The following is a 20,616-nucleotide window of genomic DNA, read 5'->3' on the forward strand; positions in this document are numbered from 1 at the left end:
CTTCACACATGGGAAGTCGAATACCTTTGTAATCTAAGTGTGTGGGCCCCTGTTCATCCTGGTGACTTGGCATCTATGTGAAATCAACCCAACAAAGACAAGACCAAGAAAAAGTCTAGTAGCCTGACATTGTTCTACGCTTGTATTTTGGTTAGTGAAGTTTAACAACACTAACTGTTCTGGGCCTGTTCTGTGATTTCAGAACAGACCCTGAAAATATTTTAAAGGTAAAACTTTATAATATCTAAACATATCAATTAGAGCAGTTATTAAAATATAAACAAGGGAAAAAAAAACATACCATCTTTTAAAATACAGGAGCAAATTCCACATCACACAGAAGACAATGCATTTCCCTACAGGCCATAGCATTCACTGGTTAATAAAGCCACAGCTACAAAGTAATGAGATGTCCCACGTGAATAACCACTTAACGTTCACATCAACATATAAATGATGGAATTAAGTAAAAGCTTCATTATAATGATATAAAAAGCATGTGTCAAGTGGCATTTTTCTCCCAACTGTTTCACTAAAGCTTTATTTCCTCAGCCCAGCAAGGAGTGGGCTTTTCAATATTGCTATTTAGTGCACACTTACCTGAAGAAATAAATACCTTAAACATAAAAAATACAGGCGACACACACTGACATTTGCTGGAATGGTCTACAGCAGGCTACAGCGCTCCCTGTCTGAATGGCAAATGTCTGAAAATGTCAGTTTATTAACTGTTCACAAAGGAAGGCATTTGACCTCGAAGGTATTCAGGGGAATTTTTGTAGTGGTCCCTAGTACAGGGCCAGCATTTCATATTTCTGTAACATACAGCCCCTATGATCTTTCCAAAGCCGAAGCACACATTAAACAGGCAAAGAAAAGACACTTTTAAACAAGACCCCCCAAGACTCTTCAACTGTGTATATGTACACAAAATATCCAATTTTTTTTTTTTTTTTTTTGAGACGGAGTTTCGCTCGTTACCCAGGCTGGAGTGCAATGGCGCGATCTCGGCTCACCGCAACCTCTGCCTCCAGGATTCGGGCAATTCTCCTACCTCAGCCTCCATGTAGCTGGGACTACAGGCGTGTACCACCATGCCCAGCTAATTTTTTGTATTTTTAGTAGAGACGGGGTTTCACCATGTTGACCAGGATGGTCTCGATCTGTTGACCTCGTGATTCACCCATCTCGGCCTCCCAAAGTGCTGGGATTACAGGCGTGAGCCACCGCGACCAGCCAAAATATCCAAATTAAACACACACAACCCATATGAAATGCTAACTAGCAACCACAGGAAAAATAAAGCATGGAAAATATCCTAAGATATCCAGTACCTCTTCTAGCTCAAGCATGTCCAGACAAAAATTAAATTACACACTAAGCCATACAAATTTTAAAGGCAAAACATCCCACCAAAAAAAGAAAAGGGCTTAATCGCCATTCAAGCAGTGGGGTGAAGCCACCGACACAATACACAGTATGGAAATAAGTAACCTTGGTTACCGTTTCCAAGGACACAGGGCTCCTGGCTAACGAGAAGAGCTGAGGTGAAGCTGAATGCAGTGCTGTCATTATAAACGTTTATAAAGAAAAGCAGCGCAACAGTGTCCCACACTCCTCGGATCCCCATTGGTGGCATCTAATTAAACATTTCAAGTATTCAACAGATATGAAAGGTACTGAATACTTTTCATAGCAAAAGCTTTTTTTTGTTGATGTCTGCTGAATTTCCCTGTGGCACCTCCCAAGGAGTGACTAAGCCTATCGTCCTTGGTACTAAGGAATTTTATCTGAGGCATTCTGGAATTTCTCAGAAATAGAAACCAGCCCAGTTAACAAGTGAGTTTACTTTTTAAATGTCGATACTAGGCCACTGTGATGGGATAGGAGTCTACAGAGCATTTTGAAAAGTTCCAGCACTATAAATTCAAGCTGGGAAACTTTTTTTTTTTTTTAAGAGACAGAGTAGTCTAGGCTGGAGTGCAGTGGCACGATCATAGCTTACTGCAGCCTCAAACTCCTGGACTCATGCAATCCTCTCGCCTCAGCTTCCCAAGTAGCTGGGACCACAAATGCCCATAGATGCACACCACCATGCCCAGCTAATTCTTTTTTTGTACAGTCGGGGTCTTGTTATCTTGCCCAGGGCTGGTCTCTAACTCCTGGGAAATATTCTTACTGCAAAGGCAGATTCTGTTGTCATAGTTCTGTTATGAAGTTTATAAGGTCAATTAGAAGCCTGCTTGCATTCCAGCTCCATGTGGAGCTGGCGCTGCCCAGGATGAAAGCACCAAGGCCTCTGCAAAAGCCTGCCAAAAACTGTCCCACTAGCCTTGTGGTGGGCAAAGGCTCCAAAGGTGCCACTTCAGAGTGAGCTGTCTCAGTCATGAATGGCCAGAGATGGTATCATTGGGAGCCAGTGAGAAAAGCATTTCTCTTCCCAGTGCCTCTTGTGCATTCGGGTATGCAGAAGGTCAAGCAGAAGCCTCACCAACAGCTGTTTAATGAAAACCTTCTAAACCTTTCTTGAAGAACATGGAAAAGCTGTAAGATGGAGCAAGATAGAATTTATCCTGATGGGGAAAATAAATTATGTAAAAGCAATTATATACACAAACACCTTTTCAGTTTAAAAATAAAAGCTAAGTCTAGGTCAGAGAGCCGAAGCCATGCAGAGGAAAGTAAAGCAGACTGAAAAACCTCTTCACAAAGCGCATCAACAACAGTTCAGAGACGTGTGTCCCAGATCGCTATGTTCTTCCTAGGAATAACACAGTGTTCAGCCACTTGGCTTTTTCCCTCTAATTTTATGCATTCAGATTAAATGGCAAAGAAAATTCCCTACACCGGGAAGCAGGAGCTTTTCCATCTAAAATTCAGTACTATTTCTCAACAGTTTCCTTCTACTTCTTCTAAGTCATGTATCTACCCATAAATACACATCTTGCTACTTTACACTAGGCCAAGAACTCCACATTTTCACCCTGAATTAATTTTCAGGTTTTTCTCAAGATACTGCTGTGAAGTCAGGCAGTGTTGGTCCCTATGCAGTCATCTTTGGAAATTTGGAGACGGGCCACTGCAAAGAGATTTCATCCCACTGCCTTTCTGAATCTCGTCCGAGAAAACTGCACGGTCGCAGTCTTTGCATGTGGCAAAACAGGTTTGCACTGAAGGCTCCTGGAGGGGAAGGGTATTATCCTGATACACAGGATTTGGGCCTCCGTCAAAATGAGCAATCTTCATGACAGCAGAGTGCCCAGGCCTGTTTTGGGAAAAAGTCTTGATAGCTGACAGAAATGAAAGTAGAGAACTGGTTTGGTTATGACAACAAAGTTGGTGAAAGCTACACTCACCTGCCTGCTACAATCCAGGGGAGATGGGCACAGAACATCATTTAATCACAATCTCCCCCTTTTTATTCATTACAGACATTAACAAACTAAATGCAGATAAACGCATTCTACTTCACGGGACAGTACGCATCCTACATAAAAACAAGCACTGGCTTGAAACCATTGCCCGTTCCTGTCCCACAACAATAATTTATTTTTCTTCAAATGTCAGTTCTTCACAGTTTCAATACTGCAGCAGCAAATTATTCCTTAGATCAAGAAAGCTATGGTCCATATTTTAGAAGATCTTAAGAAAAGTAGAGAGAAGTGAGCAAACTTCCGTTGCCATGTGCAGTTTGGGTGGGACAGTTTTACCTCCAATCCCGAAGACCGGCCGTGGGAATGACTGGGCCCGGCAGCGTCCCCCGTGCCTTGCGGTGTTCTTCATCTAGAGTCACGGCAGCCAGCTGTGCAGCATTCGCATTCTAGTTATTGGTCCCTGTCATCCCATAGGGTGTCACAGAAAAAAAAGTTGATGCTTCACAGAGGAGTTGTTCAGAGCAGGTCAGGCAGGATGAGGCCAGGAGGCTTTGGTTCGACACAGTTGATCCAGAAGTTGGCACAGCTGGCGTGATACTGGTGCCCTCCATAGGCCAGCTTGAAACTGTCTGTTTCTGAGTTGAATGCCTGCCAGATATAAACAGAGATGTGGGGCAAGTCAGGCTTTTTCTGCATCTAAGAGCTTTTCAGCAACCAACATGTACATCTCTCCAGGTCACAGAGGCTGAGGCCAAAATGGCACACACACAAAAGCTGACGGGTAGCTATAAGAATTCAAGAGAGAGGTTTTTTACTGCTAATTAAAGGTATAAAAACTGTTACCACTAAACCTAGTTTCAGCAACAGGCGGCCAAATCTTCCATGGAAAAGGCAGACACAGGTTATGGGGCAGAGGGGGGAATCATGATAATGGGAACCAAGGTAGCCAAGGGTTGTGGATAATTTCTGCCCCACACTGTGCTGGAGCAAGCCCTCCTCCCAAGGCTGGCATCTGCCTACAGCATGCAATCCTTTACTTTCCTGTAGCTGAGCACAAGCCTATCATGACAAAAAATTACAGGAGAGTTAGAGAACAACAGATAACAAACAACTCTCGGGGTCTAATGTCATTGGGAGCTAATAACTGAATCTACATTATCAAAAAATCCAAACAGGCATAGAGTTCAAAAATAAAATACCTTGAAATGAATGGGCATTGAACACATAAGAATTATTTCCAGATGAGTAGGCTTACCAGTAAGCTACAGTCAGCCATGGAAAAGTAGTCCATATCTCAACCACTTCCTGGGGTTAGTTTTCTAACACACTGCAAATAAACAACTCTAAAACCCAATTTGCCTTTTTTTTGGAGACAGAGTCTCACTCTGTTGCCCGAGTGCAATGGTGCGATCTCAGCTCACTGCAACCGCCACCTCCTGGGTTCTAATGATTCTCCTGCCTCAGCCTCCTGAGTAGCTGGGACTACAGGCGTGCACCACCACACCCGCCTAATTTTTTTTTTTTTTGATTTTCAGTAGAGACGGGGTTTCACCATGTTAGCCAGGATGGTCTCGATCTCCTGACCTTGTGACCTGCCCACCTTGGCCTCCCAAAATGCTGGATTACAGGTGTGAGCCACCACACCCAGCCTCCAATTTGCTTCTTGTCTGTCAACAGCTAAACAGCTAAATCCTGAAGCTCTTTGATCTCCTTCTGTGTGTCACTACAAGTTCCAGCCTTCCAGAAGTTGCTTATTCTGTTACCTCATTCATCACAGAGAAAAATAATGGCAACAGCAGAAGCCAATTATGAGAAACAAGCATGCAAATAAGACAGAAGTGGACCCACACAGATACATTAGTTGATTAAATCAAACATTATGAGAACAAAAACAACTCAGTGAAGGATTCATGATCGGAACAGTTCAGGATGGCGATGGATGGAATCATCCAATTTGCCTTCCATACTCAAAATTCAGATGGAGACACTAAGATAAGGTGTAACTGGTTCATACTTTTTTAGGATGTTCTTCTGCAGGCTTCTCTTCTTTCTGAAATAATGTTGAAACCATAGGTCAACAAAATTCCCAGAACAGGGCCTCTGGCCTCCAAATACATCCTTACAGGTTCACCCTTTCCTCCTAACCAACCCACAATGCACAGGCTGCTGCAGGCACCAGAGCGGTGTCCATTCTCCCCACAGCTCCCCACCCCCCGCCGCCCACCCTGCTCTCCCGTGTCTGCTCCCATCATCAGCTTTTAGGACTTGAGAAAATCCCCACTTCTGGTCACAAGCTTTGCAATAAAGTGGGCCAGATGAGGTTGTCCCGAGTCGCGTTAGGGAGGCCCTTTGCCATCTGCAAGGGGAGCTACGTGACTTACCCGGCTCCTTGAGTCCACATTTAAGAGGCACACGCCGCAGGCAAGTTCCTGAGCATTTTTAATCCCAGGCCGTAGCATACAGGAGGAAAAATCCAGCGAGTTCTCATCTGGCTGTGAGGATGATAAGACAAACGGGTAAGAAGTCCAGCGAGTCCATGAGCTGTTCGCTTCACACTCCCTTGTCACTCACCCCCAGTAGGTCTGGTGGCAAGTTAAGAACTCTCTAATGCCACCACTACAATCATTAAACTTCCCAAACATCTGAGAACCCACTATGTTCCAGGTGCTAGGAAAGCTGGCACCAGTAAAATATGTCCTCTGGCCTCTGAGAACTCGGTCTTCGGTGGCCACCCAGGGGAGCCAGTGCAGTGCCATGAGTGCCGGGTGTGCTTACTCAGGGGAAGTCCTGAGTGCCAGGGCACAAGGGAGGGGCACTTAGCCCAACCCAAGGAGGGAGGGTCCTGAAGCCAGAGACTGCTTCCTAGAACTTTTTTTTTGAGACAGAGTCTTGTTCTGTCGCCGGCAACTTCTGCCTCCCAGATTCAAGCGATTCTCCTGCCTCAGCCTTCCAAGTAGCTGGGATTACAGGCGTGCCAACATGCCCGGCTAATTTTGTGTTTTTAGTAGAGACAGGGTTTCACCATGTTGGTCAGGCTGGTCTTGAACTCCTGACCTCAGGTGATCTACCACCTTGCCCTCCCAGAATGGTGGGATTACAGGCATGAGCCACCATACCTGGCCTGCTTCCTAGAACTTAGAATCACCTTGATTGAATCTAGATGGGAATTGCTAAGTGAAGGGGATGGGGCTGGGTGAGGTAAGGGAGGGAAGGATATTCTATGCGGAAGCAGCAGCAAGCGCAAAGACCTCTGAACTAAAGACGAGGTATGGGAAGGAATCTAGAGGGTGGGGGCAGAGCCCAGGAAAGGAGGAAGATGAAGTCGCAGCATGAGAACCTTAAGGAAGACAAGGAGCATCCTGGAAGCCACTAAGGGTTCCAACTAGATCATGACAGGTTCGTATTATTGACAGATAAGATACCGCCTATGCTGCAGAATAGGCAATGAATTGGGGGGTGGCAATCGCGGGGCCTCAGCCAGAAGGCTGCTGCGGCAGTCCTGGAGACAGATACTGATGGTCAGAATGAAGGCAGCGGCGGTGCGGAATGCAGAGAAATGGACAGGTGAAAGAGCTGCTAAGGCAGGAGAACGACAAGGCCTGGCTGACTTGTTGGAGGTGAGAAGTTGGAGGGCCCGGGCAGCTGAGAAAAGTCACCATAATGAGACATGTGAGAGAAGGACCAGGCTTGAGGATGGAGGCTGAGGAGAAGAGTTCAGTTTCGTACAAGCTGAGCTGGAGCTGCCTGTGGGACAGCGAAGGCCACATGCTATAGAAGCAGGGGGCTGAATATACATACAGGCCTAGTGCTTACGGACAGATCTGGAAGTCACCAGCTACAGACCATAAATAGAACAACAGCTAATAAGCCCTTACTTTGATGAGCACTATACTAAGCTCTTTACATGCATCATCTAATTCACTCCTAACTAAAAAAAAAAAAAAGTTAAAAGGGTAGGTCTCAATCTTGGAAAGCTGTCCATTTGCTCTGTTGCTCAGGCTGGAGTGTAATGGCATGATCACAGCTCACTGCAGCCTTGACTTTGTGGGCTCGAGAGATCCTCCCACCTCAGCCCCTCAAATAGCTTGGACCACACGTGCGTGCCACCATGTCCAGGTCATTTTTTTGATTTTTTGTAAGATGTCTCCCTATGTTGCCCAGGGTGATCGTGAACTCCTGGGCTCAAGTGATCCTGCCGAAGTGGTGGGATTACAGGCATGAGCCACTGCGCCCAGCCCTGCAGCACACTTTTATTTTTATTTATTTTGAGACAGGGTCTGAATCTGTTGCCCAGGCTGGAGTGTGGTGGTGTCATCTTGGCTCACGCTAGCTTTTGCCACCTGAGCTCAAGCGATCCTCCTGCCTCAGCCTCCCAAGTAGCTGGGACTACAGGTGTGCACCACCATGCCTGGCTAACATACTTTTTTTTTTGAGACAGGGTCTCGCTCTTTGACCCAGGCTAGAGTCCAGTGGTGCAATCTAAGCTCACTACAACCTCTGCCTCCTAGGTTCAAGCAATTCTTCTGCCTCAGACTCTTGAGTAGCTGGGACTATGGGCATGCACCACCAAGCCCAGTTAATATTTGTATTTTTAGTAGAGACAGCATTTCACCATATTGGCCAGGCTGGTCTCAAACTCCTGACCTTGTAATCCACACGCCTCAGCCTCCAAAAGAGCTGGGATTACAGGCATGAGCCACCACACCTGGCCACACACTTTTAAGTTTGATCTGTACTAGTAACATTTTCTCCATCACTTTTTAGCACTGAGGGATTTCCTCAGTGCTTAAAGAACTGAGACACACATAACCCTGAAAGCTGGACAACAGTAAAATTTAAGAACTAGGATGTTTTAAGCATTACCCCTATTTTTAATATAATTTATTTAACTGCAAATTTATATCATTTAATTTGTGTTTTTTGTTTTGCTTTTGAGCTAGAGTCTCACTCTGTCACCAAGGCTGGAGTACAGAGGCATGATCATGGCTCACCGTAGCCTCAAACTCCTGGAATCAAGCAATTCTTTTGCCTCAGCCTCCTGAGTAGCTGGGACTAAAGGTGTGTACCACTACACCTGGCTAACTTCTTTATTCTTAGTAGAGATGAGGTCTTGCTATGTTGCCCAGGCTGGTCTAGAACTTCTGGCCTCAAGCAATCCTTCCACCTCAGCCTCCTGAAGTGTTAGGATTACAGATATGAGCCACTGCACCCAGTCTTCATTTAATTTTTAGTAATAACTACTTAACAAATGGCTCATAAAATTGCTTTTTTTTTTTTTTTTGAGATGGAGTTTTGCTCTTGTTACCCAGGCTGGAGTGCAATGGCACGATCTCGGCTCACCGCAACCTCTGCCTCCTGGGTTCAGGCAATTCTCCTGCCTCAGCCTCCTGAGTAGCTGGGATTATAGGCGTGCGCCACCATGCCCAGCTAAGTTTTTGTATTTTTAGTAGAGACGGGGTTTCACCATATTGACACAAGGATGGTCTCGATCTCTTGATCTCGTGATCCACCCTCCTCGGCCTCCCAAAGTGCTGGGATTACAGGCATGAGCCACTGCACCTGGCCCAATTCCTCAACATTTAACAATCAACTCTTGCAAGCCAGTAAGAACTGGCTCTAACACCCTAGTGCAACAGAATGAAATCTTAGGTGGGAGCCTAGAAGTTGAGGAGTTCCTCCCAGAGGTCTTATCCTTGCTCTCAAGCAGGAGGTGAGATCATCAGCTGGGTCTGAAATAGCAGTAGCCTTGTGAACGCCAAGCAGCAAACTCAGGGTGGTGTGATTCTCTCCCCCAGCACACATGGGTCAGGGTAGGGGTGGAGAACGTGGATGGCTGCACTGATTCTGTTTGGGTTCTATCCACTGAGTATGACTGGAGGGAGTGAGTAGGGATGCCCCATGAACCGTGGAGAGTAAGCAGGTGAGAAAAGCAAAGACAGAAGAGGGTTGATAGGACCACAGTAAAAGAGACAATGTCCTGTCTTGAGAACCAAAAACAAGAGCAGTGCCAGTGAAGACTGAGACAATGGACGGTTGCCAATCTGTCTCAGGAAGTTAGATGTCTGAGTCCGAGGTTGCACAGGCACAGCACAGTGTTTGCTAAGACAGCCCACCATGATGATGCGAGCAGGTGGCTGAAGGGCAGGAGAAACAAGGGCCTGTGCTCCGGGCGGTCAAGCATCTGTGGGCCTGGCATGGTGGCTGTTTGTCCTCATGGATACTGAGGTGACCCAGGAGGATGGCAAATACCTGCCACAAAAACAGCTACATTTCCCATAGTTATTCCAGTCTGAATCACTGAGAAGTTTACACATCATTTTTGAGCAACAACGCAAAATTATATCATCTGTATTTTTCCTCACCAGAAAAAAGATTTCTCCTTATAAAAATAAAAATGTGTAGATTATGTATGATGTTCCCTGTTCCTTTCTAATTTGAAATAATAAACCACAAACTAGCACCACGAAACTTTCTTAAACACATTTGAGCTAGATCCATTGAGATCACAGCTGGGTAAGGAAGAACACATGGTTTTCAAAGAAAAGGTGAGGTGTATGTTTCAACCGTGTGCAGGGGACGCTGATGTACGTGATCATAGTAAACTTACATGGCCTTAGTCAAGTCATAGGGTATGTTTTCTTTTCTTTTTTTTTTTTTTTTTTTTTGAGATGGGAGTTTTACTCTTGTTGCCCAGGCTGGAGTGCAATGGTTCGACCTCGGCACCACAACCTCCGCCTTCAAGGTTCAAGCGATTTTCCTGCCTCAGTCTCCAAATTAGCTAGGATTACAGGCATACTCCACCATGCCCAGCTAATTTTGTATTTTTAGTAGAGATGGGGTTTCTCTATGTTGGTCAGGCTGGTCTCGAACTCCCAATCTCAGGTGATCCACCTGCCTCTGTCTCCCAAAGTGCTGGGATTACAGGCATGAGCCATCACACCCAGCTCTGTTTTCTTTCCCCTCTTTTCCTTTTTAGTGCGACATGGTCACTGTGGTCAAATGCAGAAGAGGCTGGCACTACCACTTACTTGTTCTGCAGTCAGTCATCTGTAAAATGTTAACAATTTCACTTGCCCTACACCTCTCTCCCATTTATATATATTTCAGATAAACATAAAACATGCTCTGGAAGGGAAAAACTGTCTATATTATCACCATTATTCACTTTGACACAAACTCTCAGCAAGCTTTTTAAAGAGGTTAAAACATAGTCTCACCTCTGTAATCCACATTATAGATAGTTACCATGTTATTGAATCAGGGCTATTTGAGAAATAATTAGAATCTGAGAAAACTCTGAGTCCTGAAATCAACCAAGAGAAGCCCCCTAATATCTGTTTACCAAAGGCAAAAGGAAAGCAAATGAAAAGGACATACGGTAATCTCCAATGAAAACCAAGGCTCTGCATAAATGACCCTGTGATCAAATAGCTCTTTCAGCTGACCAAATTAACCTTCCTAAGTACATATGTATAAAAAACAGGATGATTATTGTAGTATAATAGTAACAGTTTGGCACCAACTAATGGCTGTCATTGTATAAGAAGGTATGCCCTCTACAAGTCACCTTAATCATCTCTTTATTTGGCAAGTATATCATGCATTTAGTAAATATTTTAAAATAAATATATATTACATATGGCCTATTGACAATGATAAGTCCTGGTGTCAGACTGAGACATGTAATCCTGAATCTTTAGCCTACGATAAACTGCTACAATGGTGTCCAAGAAGATCCTTGTTTAATTTTTTTTTTGTTTGCTTTTTTTTTTTTGAGATGGAGTTTTGCTCTTGTTGCCCAGGCTGGAGTGCAGTGGCACGATCTTGACTCACCACAACCTCTGCTTCTCAGGTTCAAGTGATTCCCCTGCCTCAGCCTCCCGAGTAGCTGGGATTATAGGCATGCACCACCACATCTGGCTAATTTTTTTGTATTTTGAGCACAAATGGGGCTTCTCCATGTTGGTCAGGCTGATCTTGAACTCCTGACCTCAGGTGATCCGCCCACCTTGGCCTCCCAAAGTGCTGGGATTACAGGCCTGAGCCACTGCCTGGCCAAGAAGATCCTAAGGAAGAAGAATTTGGTAGTAATTAGTGTTCTTCACCAATCTTTCTTTTTTTTTTTTTTTGAGATGGGAGTCTTGCTGTGTCACCAGGCTGGAGTACAGTAGCACGATCTCAGCTCACTGTAACCTCCACCTCCCAGGTTCAAGTAATTCTCCTGCCTCAGCCTCCCAAGTAGCTGTGATTACAGGCCCGTGCCATCACACGCAGCTAATTTTTGTATTTTCAGTAGCAATGGGGTTTCACCATGCTGGCAAGGATGGTCTTGATCTCCTGACCTTGTGATTCACCCATCTCGGCCTCCCAAAGGGCTGGGATTACAGGCGTGAACCAACCTAATCTTTCTCCTTTTTAAGGAATGGTAGGATTGGCCTTCCCTGCCCTCTTTTCAAAATCAGGCATAGCCCTGTAACTTGCCACAGTCAAACTGAGCAAAAGTCAGATGTAGGCCCGGCACGTAGTGGCTCACACCTGTAATCCGAGCACTTTGGGAGGCTGAGGCAGGTGGATCACCTAAGGCCAGGAGTTGGAGACCAGCCTGGCCAACATGGCAAAACCCCATCTCTACTAAAAATACAAAAAAATTAGCAGGGCGTGGTGGTGGGCACCTGTAATCCTAGCTACATGGGAGGCTGCAACAGGAGAATAGCTTGATCCTGAGAGGCGGAGGTTGCAGTGAGCTGAGATGGTGCCACTGTACTCCAGCCTGGGTGACAGAGCAAGACTTTTCATCTCAGTCAAGAGTGTCACCTTCAGGAGGAAGCCTTTAAGACCAATGTGCTATTTTTCATGTTTCCTTGACCCTCCCATGGACACCAGCTATGTTCCACATGGTGGAGGCTCTGTCAACCTGGGTCCCTGAGTAAGGAGGGCATGGCACAGAGCCTCCGCCAACTTGAGATGGACACAGAGCCTGAGCAAGAAATAAAGCTTTGCTGTTTTATATTGCTAAGATGGAAGAAGCTGTTTGTTACCGAAGCATAACCTGGTCTAATTTGGCTGATATAAAGGGTCATCTAACCAGGTTCCATAAGCAATTATAGAGTTTTGGTACTGGCTTTGCTACAACGTCTTGTATAATCTTTCCTACTGCTGCTGTAACAAAGTAGCACAAACTTAATGGCTTAAAACAATGTAAATGTATCCTTTTACAGTTGGGGATTTCAGAAGTCACAAGGGTGAGCAGGACTGTATTCCTTCTGGGAGTTCTAGGGGAAAATCTGTTTCCTTGCCTTTTCTAGCGTCTAGGGACTGCCTCTGCATTCTCTGGCTTGTGGTTCCATCTTCAAAGCTAGCAGGTAGCATCTGCCACTCTCTTCTCTCTGATTCTGTTGTCACATCATTTTTTCTCTCTTATATCCCTATAAGGATCCATGTGACGACACTGGGCCTACCTGGGTAATCCAGGATAATTTCCTCAATGAGAGACCTTTAACTTAATCCTATTTGCAAAGGTAACATATTCACAAGTTCCAGGGCCATGGGCAGCTTTGAGGGAGCCAACATTCTGTCTACCACAGCCACCTTCTGTCACCTGAGGATAGCCATGCGAGGCATAGCAAAGATTCTGTCTCTAGGCTGGGCGTGGTGACTCACGCCTGTAATCCAAGCACTTTGAAGGCCAAGGTGGGTGGATCACCTGAGGCTGGGAGTTCAAGACCAGCCTAACATGGTGAAACGCTGTCTTTAAAAAAAAAAAAAAAAAAAAAAAAAGATTATGTCTCTCAAACATTGTTCAGACTGTCAAGATGACAAAATGCTATCACCATAAAAATAAACTGTTCTCTTGATATGTCATAGCAACAGGAAGCAAGTACTCTGAAATTCACTGGTAAATTTCACATTGAAAGGAAGTACAAAAGAATTCATACTTCACTGAAGTGAATAGTGAAATCAAAGAGGCTGTGTGATTGCCAATTGACTAAAATTCAGGCAAATAACAGCCTTTTCTCTTCTTAGATTTTATATGGCAAAAATTGATTAATTTTATTTTCCAGGACCAAATTCTTTGCTCCAAACTTCAACCCACTTCACAAGATAAAACCTTAGATGACAATTCACTTAAGAGTTAACCTCAGAGTGCATCACATATCTCACTAAAATAGGTGATTTTCACCTCTTGAGAAAGAAGCAGGTCTTCCATCTGTGCCAGGAGGAGATAACACTTCTCCCACAAGAGGGAGTCTTAGCCCATGGATAAAGAGGATTAAGAGATAGCGTAAAGCTTTGCCAGTATAGTCAGCCCTCGGTATCCATGGGTTCCATATCTATGAGAGTTCAACAAACCTCAGATCAAAAATATTCGAAGGAAAAAATAGAACAAAACAAAAATGATATAAATAAAAAATCCAATACAGCATAATAACTATTTACACAGCATTTACATTGTATTAGGTGTGATAAGTAATCTAAAGATTATTTAAAATATACAGGAGGATGCACATGGGTTATATGAAAATCCTAGGCCATTTTATATCAGGGACTTGAACATCTGCAGATTTTTATGTCCAGAAATGGGGGATGTCCTGGAACCAACTCCCCATATATTGAGAAGTAACTGTAATTTCCAGCTCTAATAAACATCAAGGAGTCAGAATTTGGAGTTGAAGACTGTGTACCCTGCCTTCCTTAGCCCAAGCATGACTGCTGTGATGGAGCACTACATTCTGTGACTGTCACTGAAGAAAAGTGATGCAGCTGTCTTCCGATGGGAACAGCCTCAGAGTCTTCATGAGAAGAAATAAGTCATTTTCAATATCTTAAAAGCTGGACGTAACACAGAGTAGGAAGAAGAATGGATTCTGAAATGATATAGATTCACATCCCAGACTTGTCAGTTTCAGTCAAGTTTCATCTTCTCAAAGCGCTAATTTCTTCACCTATAAAAATGATTATACTTCTAATCCAGCTTTTAGAGATGGCCTCTGCACTCCTTGGCTCGTGATCCTATCTTCAAAGCCAGCAGGTAGCACCTGCCACTCGAATCTTCTTCTCTCTGCTTCTGTTGTCACATCACTTTCTCTCATTCTTCCCCTCCTACCTTCCCCTTATACAGACTCAATATGTGATGACATGGGGTTGTTACCAGGATTAAATCAGAATGAATGTAAAGCATATAGCACAATGCCTGGCAGGCCCTACGTGCAAAATATTAATAAATGGTAACCAGTAGTAGTAGTAGTAGTAGTAATAGCAGTAATATGGAATCAAAGGGCATTGCGGCAATATAGTTCATTAAGGAAGTCATTTACCTGAAGTGAAGCAATAATATAAAGCATTACAAAATTCCTGTAAAACCTCAATCATGCCTCTCTCTGATGATTCCCGTTTTGAGCATCTAATTCAGAGTCCTGGGAGTTTGTACAGTTTTGTTACAAATGATTTGAACTACAAAGATGTTGGTTTATGTCATTTACATTTAAACAGCTATTCTTTTTTTTTGAGACAGAGTCTCACTCTGTTGCCCAGGCTGGAGTGCAGTAGTGTGATCTCAGCTCACTGCAACCTCCACCTCCTGGATTCAAGTGATTCTCCTGTCTCAGTCTCCCGAGTAGCTGGGATTACAGGCATACGCCACCATGCCCAACTCATTTTTGTATTTTTAGTAGAGATGGGGTTTCACCATGTTAGTCAGGCTGGTCTTGAACTCCTGACCTCATGATCCTCCCACCTCAGCCTCCCAAAGTGCTGAGATTACAGGCATGAGCCACCACACCTGACTATACAGCTATTCTTATCAGTTCTGTTAGAGTAAAGGCTTCCTCATGACAAGTAACACCTTATACTATTTCTGTGGAATGTGTGCTATTCTTCATGCAGTGGGCAACTTAAGTTTTACAGACAGAGGACATCTCTACCACTTTTCAAGAGTATAATGACATGGTATAATCTGAGTAAAGGAGGATTGTTCTGTCACGGCTAACCTAGTGAAAAATGCAATTATAATGAGAATAACATGGGTAATTAGAGAAATGAATACTCTGGTGTTCATGTACAATTTGCAGTGCATTCCTGTGTTGTCAAGTTAGAAGATTAATTCATCTCTATACCCTTACCTGGTGTCTTAAAAAACAAAAGTCAGCTAAAACCACTCTTTAGCATCTAGACACTGATGGTAGAAAAGGATGCTCACAACAGGAGTCTGAGGGAAGGGCATAAATGCCCAGCCCTTCTCTCCATTTACTTCACATTTGTTTACACTAAAGGAGTCAGGGCCACCATATGTGAACAGGGCAACACTCCTGGTTAGATGGGCCCCAAACCCAATAGCCTTTCTTCAAAATAACAAAATCAAATTCCAAGGAATCTTTAAAAAGGCCCGAACGAAATTAATCCCTGGTATAAAAAATCAGACCAGGGATTATATCTGAGTAGGGTTATGATTAAGAAGGTGCATAAAAAACTTCTGGAATGATGGAGTAATCTACATTTTAATAGCGGCCTGGGTTATATGGGGATAGGCATTTTCAAACTCTTTGAGTAGTATAACCAAGATTTTTGCATCTTATTGTGTGTATATACATAGATGTGTGTGTGTGTGTGTATATATATATATTTTTTTTTTTTGAGACGCATGATCTTGGCTTACTGCAACCTCCGCCTCCCAGGTTCAAGCACTTCTCCTGCCTCAGTCTCCTGAGTAGCTTGGATTACAGGTGCCCACCACCAGGCCTGGCTAATTTTTTTGTATTTTTTTTTAGTAGACACTATGTTGGCCAGGTTGGTCTTGAACTCCCAACCTCCTGATACACCTGCCTCAGCCTCCCAAAGTGCTGGGATTACCGGCGTGAGCCACCACGCCTGGCCCTGTATATATATTTTACCCCCCCAAAAAAATGGTCTGGAGGGTTGTTGAGCATTTAGAAGGTGAGCCCTTGTGCTCATGAACAGATGCAGCAAGCCTGTAGCCACAGGAGCTTGGGAAGATGCACAAAAATGAAACTGGCTTGCACTTCACCTGGTGAGAGGAGCTACCTCAAGAAGTAAACACACGGCAGCAACCCAGGAATCACCCCTTCCTCCAAATTCACAAGCTTGGCAAGTATGCCTGGTCTCTGTGATCTTTTCTTCTATGAGATCATGGCAAGGAGAGAGATGCTTTGTCATCACAGTCATCTTTTCCAGCAGCACTGGGAGAGAAGAGATGAGTGGCTGATTTGGAGGTTTGTATAGAAATCTAGTTTTCAGTGTTAATTGCAATAACTGACTGCCAAACAAAACAAAGAACCATCAAATCTAAATGTAAAGAAGGAAACTTTGAAGTTACTCTACAGTCCTGGGATATATATACAAGGGAAATGTCCAGCAAAGAATTTGACTGTTTATAACAAGTTGCTGTCAGAAAAGACTCCTCGTGTTTGAACTCATTAACCTTTGGTGCTAAAATCACCCCACTCTCCTGACAAAAGCTTTAGTACACCTCTCTGGTTTTACCCACCCAACTTGTCCATCTCAAAGGGGTCATAAAGAATAGAGGTTGAGAAAGTAGACTTCTAATTTTCAGAAAGAACCCAGGCCTCACCAGCATCTCTGCTTCAGTTTCTTCATCTGTAAAAGGGGAGAATAAAATTATCTACTCTTATGATGATATTCAGGCTAACCTGCCCCATATTAGGACAAGGTCAGGAAGCAGAAGGTGGGAATTAGGAAGGACACAGACACATGCTGATCTCAGGTTCACAACTGGTAACACATCCTTCTCTACCCCAGATTCACAGGCACCCTCAGCACACATCTCTAGCCAACCTACTTCATTAGTAGCTGGAGCTCAGAAAGTAAACGCAGAGTTGAATGCATTTCTCTGATCCAGAGGATAATGAACTGAATTCCAGAAGCTCAAAGAAAATTGGAGGACTGCAGCAAACTCTTTCTCCCAAGTTCCTTGTATTAGTCATCACAACAGTTAACCAATCCATTAGGGAACGAACTTGACTCTCATTCAGATGCAAGAATTCTGCCTCTGAATGTAAATACAGAAATAGAGGATAAGTAGTAAACTACCCCCATTCCTTCTCCCCAGCTTCTTTGGTTTGCAGTTTTCTGATTCAGCTGCCTTTTGTGGGTAGTGATGTGTGGTACTATAGTCCTCCTTAGGATAGAAGATGTCTGGTAGCTTGGGCATGATTCTCCCCTGCTACAGGAGAGGATGATGGCAGGGTAACGATGTCAGGCTGCTAGGCAAATTTACTGCAATTAAAATCCCTAAAGTAGTCCGGGTGTGGTGGCTCACACCTGTAATCCCAGCCCTTTGGGAGGTTGAGGTGGGAAGATCGCTGGAGGCCAGAAGTTTGAGACCAGCCTGGGCAACACAGTGAGACCCCATTCCTACCAAGGCAGGTGTGGTGGTGCATGCCTGTAGTCCCAGCTATGGGAGGTTGAGGAGGAAGGATCACTTGAGCCTGGGAGTTCAAGGCTGTAGTGGGCAGTGATCGTGCCATTGCACTCCAGCCTGACAATGTGAGACCCTGTCTCTCTCTAAACAATGAATAAAAAGGTAAATAAATAAAATTCAGTTTTGAGAATTTTATTCTCAAATAAAACAGGTTATCAACCTATCATAACAACTGAAAGGAGCAATGGGCAAGGGTAACAAGGGTATTTATAGGCAAGGGTTTGTGCAAGTGAATGAAGGGTAACAATACATTTCTCCTACCAGAGTAAAAACACTTATTTTTCCATTATAAATGCAACAAATGCTATCTAAAGAAAGTTGAAAAAAACAAAAGAATATTTAAAAATCCAGTGTTGTGGCTGGGCACAGTGGCTCATGCCTGTAATCCCAGCACTTTGGGAGGCCAAGGTGAATGGATTCCTTGAGCCTAAGGAGTCTGAGACCAGCCCGAGCAACACAGCACAAAACCCTGTCTTTTCAAAACATACAAAAACATTAGCTGGGCTTGGTGGCATGCACCAGTGATCCTGGCTACTTAGGAGGCTGAGGTGGGAGAACTGCTTGAGCCCAGGAGGTCAAGGCTGTAGTGAGCTGTGATCACACCACTGTACTCCAGTCTGGGTGGCGGAGGGAGACCCTGTCTAAAAAAAAATCCAGAGTTTCATCACCCAAACATATCCTTAGTATCATTTGGCAGATGTCCTTCAAGCCCTGTAGTAATAGTTCTGTCATTCAAACTTGGTGCTCCTTTACAAAATGGTTGCATAAGATTCTGGGGTGAAGATTCATCATAATTTACTTAACCAATCCTCTAGGTTTGGACTTTCAGGTTGTTTCTGATTTTTCACTTTTACAAAGAACAACTTTGTGCACTTAGCTTGCTTCTTTCTGTGAATTCATATTTAGAATCGCTGCCTTAGGACATTTTCTCAGAAGTGGAATTGAGTCAACTACTCTGAGTGCATATTAAGTCCTTTAATTTATTCAACTTTTACTGTTTACTGAATGTGTACAAAGTTCCCGGCACTGTGCTCAGATAAAGAAGAAAAGATGAACAAGTGCAGTCTTGATCTCTGTCTTCAAGTTTACAGTCAGGAGGAAAGCCTGGTGCCAAACTTCTCTTTCCATAGGTGATTCCACCCTATGGTATAGTTCATATTTTACCACATCAACACTATTAGTATTCAAATAAACAGACCACACAAAAATTGGGCTTAATAAGTAGGCAGGCTGGGCATGGTGGCTCACACCTGTAATTCTAGCACTTTGGGAGGCAGAGGTGGGTAGATCGCTTGAGGCCAGGAGTTTGAGACCAACCTGGCTAACAGGGTGAAACCCCATCTCTACTAAAAATACAAAAACTAGCTGGGTCCGTGGTGGTGCACGCCTATAGTACCAGCTACTTGGGAGGCTGAGGCATAAGAATCACTTGAACCTGGGAGGCAGAGGTTGCAGTGAGCCAAGATCACGCTATTGCACTCCAGGCTGGGCAGCAGAGTGAGATGTCTTAAAAAATATTAGTAGGTAAAAAATGACACCTTGTTTTGATTTGAACTTATGTTTACTAATTGTACCTTCCCTTTTATGAATCACTTCACGTTTTTGCTCATACGTTACTGAATGTTGGTATATTTCTCATTGATTTGTATACTTCCTTTACAGAGCAAAGACATGAGCCTGCCATCAGGATGCACTACTACATCTCCTAGTTTACAATTTAATCTATTTTTTCCACACTTAAAATGACTTTTACTCATACTTTAAAGTTATGTCATTTGGCCTATATTGAGAGATGTAATAAGAAACTACTCAAGGAAACCTGTTGCTTTATTTACTGAAAGGATTTTTTTCTGAAGACAGTGTTGATTATATTAGTTTCCTCTTTATAAGAACCCACAGAAGAAATTTCTTTCTGATATTAGTATCAAGGCCAGGCTCAGTGGCTCATGCCTGTAATCCCAACGTTTTGGTAGGCCAAGGAGGGTGGATCACTTGAATCCAGGCGTTCAACACCAGCCTGGTCAATATGGCGAGACTCTGTCTCTACTAAAAATACAAAAGTTAGCTGGATATGGTGGCACATGCCTGCAATCCCAGTAACTCAGTAGGGTGAGGCATGAGAATCGCTTCAACTCGGGAGGTAGAGGTTGCAGTGAGCTGAGATTGCACCACTGCACTCCAGCCTGGGCAACAGAATGAGGCTCTATTTCAAATAAAATAAATGATATTAGTAGCAAGAATAACTATGCTTCTCCTGAGTGCTGAGTTTGTTTTATGCTATAAACACACTGAGTCATGGAACTGATTATATTGTCTTTACATCAATTCCTAGAAAGTGTAAATCAATGATACAGCCTGCCATTAACAAATGCAAGCACTTTAAAAGCACACATTTTAATGCACTAAACTTCATTCCTGGCTTATTATAGCTTCCCTTTCATTTTCCCTTTCATTTCCCTTATCCATTTATTTAAAAAATTTAAACCAGTTATTAAAATGATGAAGTACAAAAATGTATGGTGTCTGGTTAATAAATTGGAAGGTTAAAAAAACTATAAAACAAAAAGTAGAAAGTCTCACCAAACACTGCATTAGAGCACTAATGAAAAACTAAAGGACACAGCCCTACTTTTAAGGAGCTGCCAAGCTAGTGGGCAAGCGACGAGTAAACACACCATTATCAACAAGCATGGTACATGCTATGAGAAATGAGAGAGAAATGTGCTATGGACACACCCACGCAAGGCATCTAATTTGGACCAAAGGACTCTTGGAATGGCTTCTGGG

At 43.6% G+C, this 20,616-nt stretch overlaps 1 protein-coding gene across 50 annotated transcripts in view; it reads right to left on the minus strand.

Annotated features, from left to right (window-relative positions):
• Positions 1 to 129: 129 nt before the first annotated feature.
• SYNRG (synergin gamma) overlaps positions 130 to 20,616 on the minus strand; it is a 98,129-nt gene continuing 77,642 nt past the window's right edge. For 34 of the 50 annotated variants that reach the window (XM_078373785.1, XM_078373778.1, XM_078373767.1 and 31 more), the window contains 3 exons: positions 5,756 to 5,866; positions 5,389 to 5,424; positions 130 to 4,022 (listed from right to left, as the gene is read on the minus strand). In XM_078373785.1, coding sequence (XP_078229911.1) covers positions 3,891 to 4,022; positions 5,389 to 5,424; positions 5,756 to 5,866 — 279 coding nt within the window. In that variant the 3' untranslated portion in view covers positions 130 to 3,890. The remainder of the gene's footprint in view (positions 4,023 to 5,388; positions 5,425 to 5,755; positions 5,867 to 20,616) is intronic. The other 16 variants (XM_078373781.1, XM_078373773.1, XM_078373780.1 and 13 more) reach the window with 1 other exon arrangement.

This window comes from Callithrix jacchus, chromosome 5 (genome assembly GCF_049354715.1).
Source record: "Callithrix jacchus isolate 240 chromosome 5, calJac240_pri, whole genome shotgun sequence".
Lineage (NCBI taxonomy): Eukaryota > Metazoa > Chordata > Mammalia > Primates > Cebidae > Callithrix > Callithrix jacchus.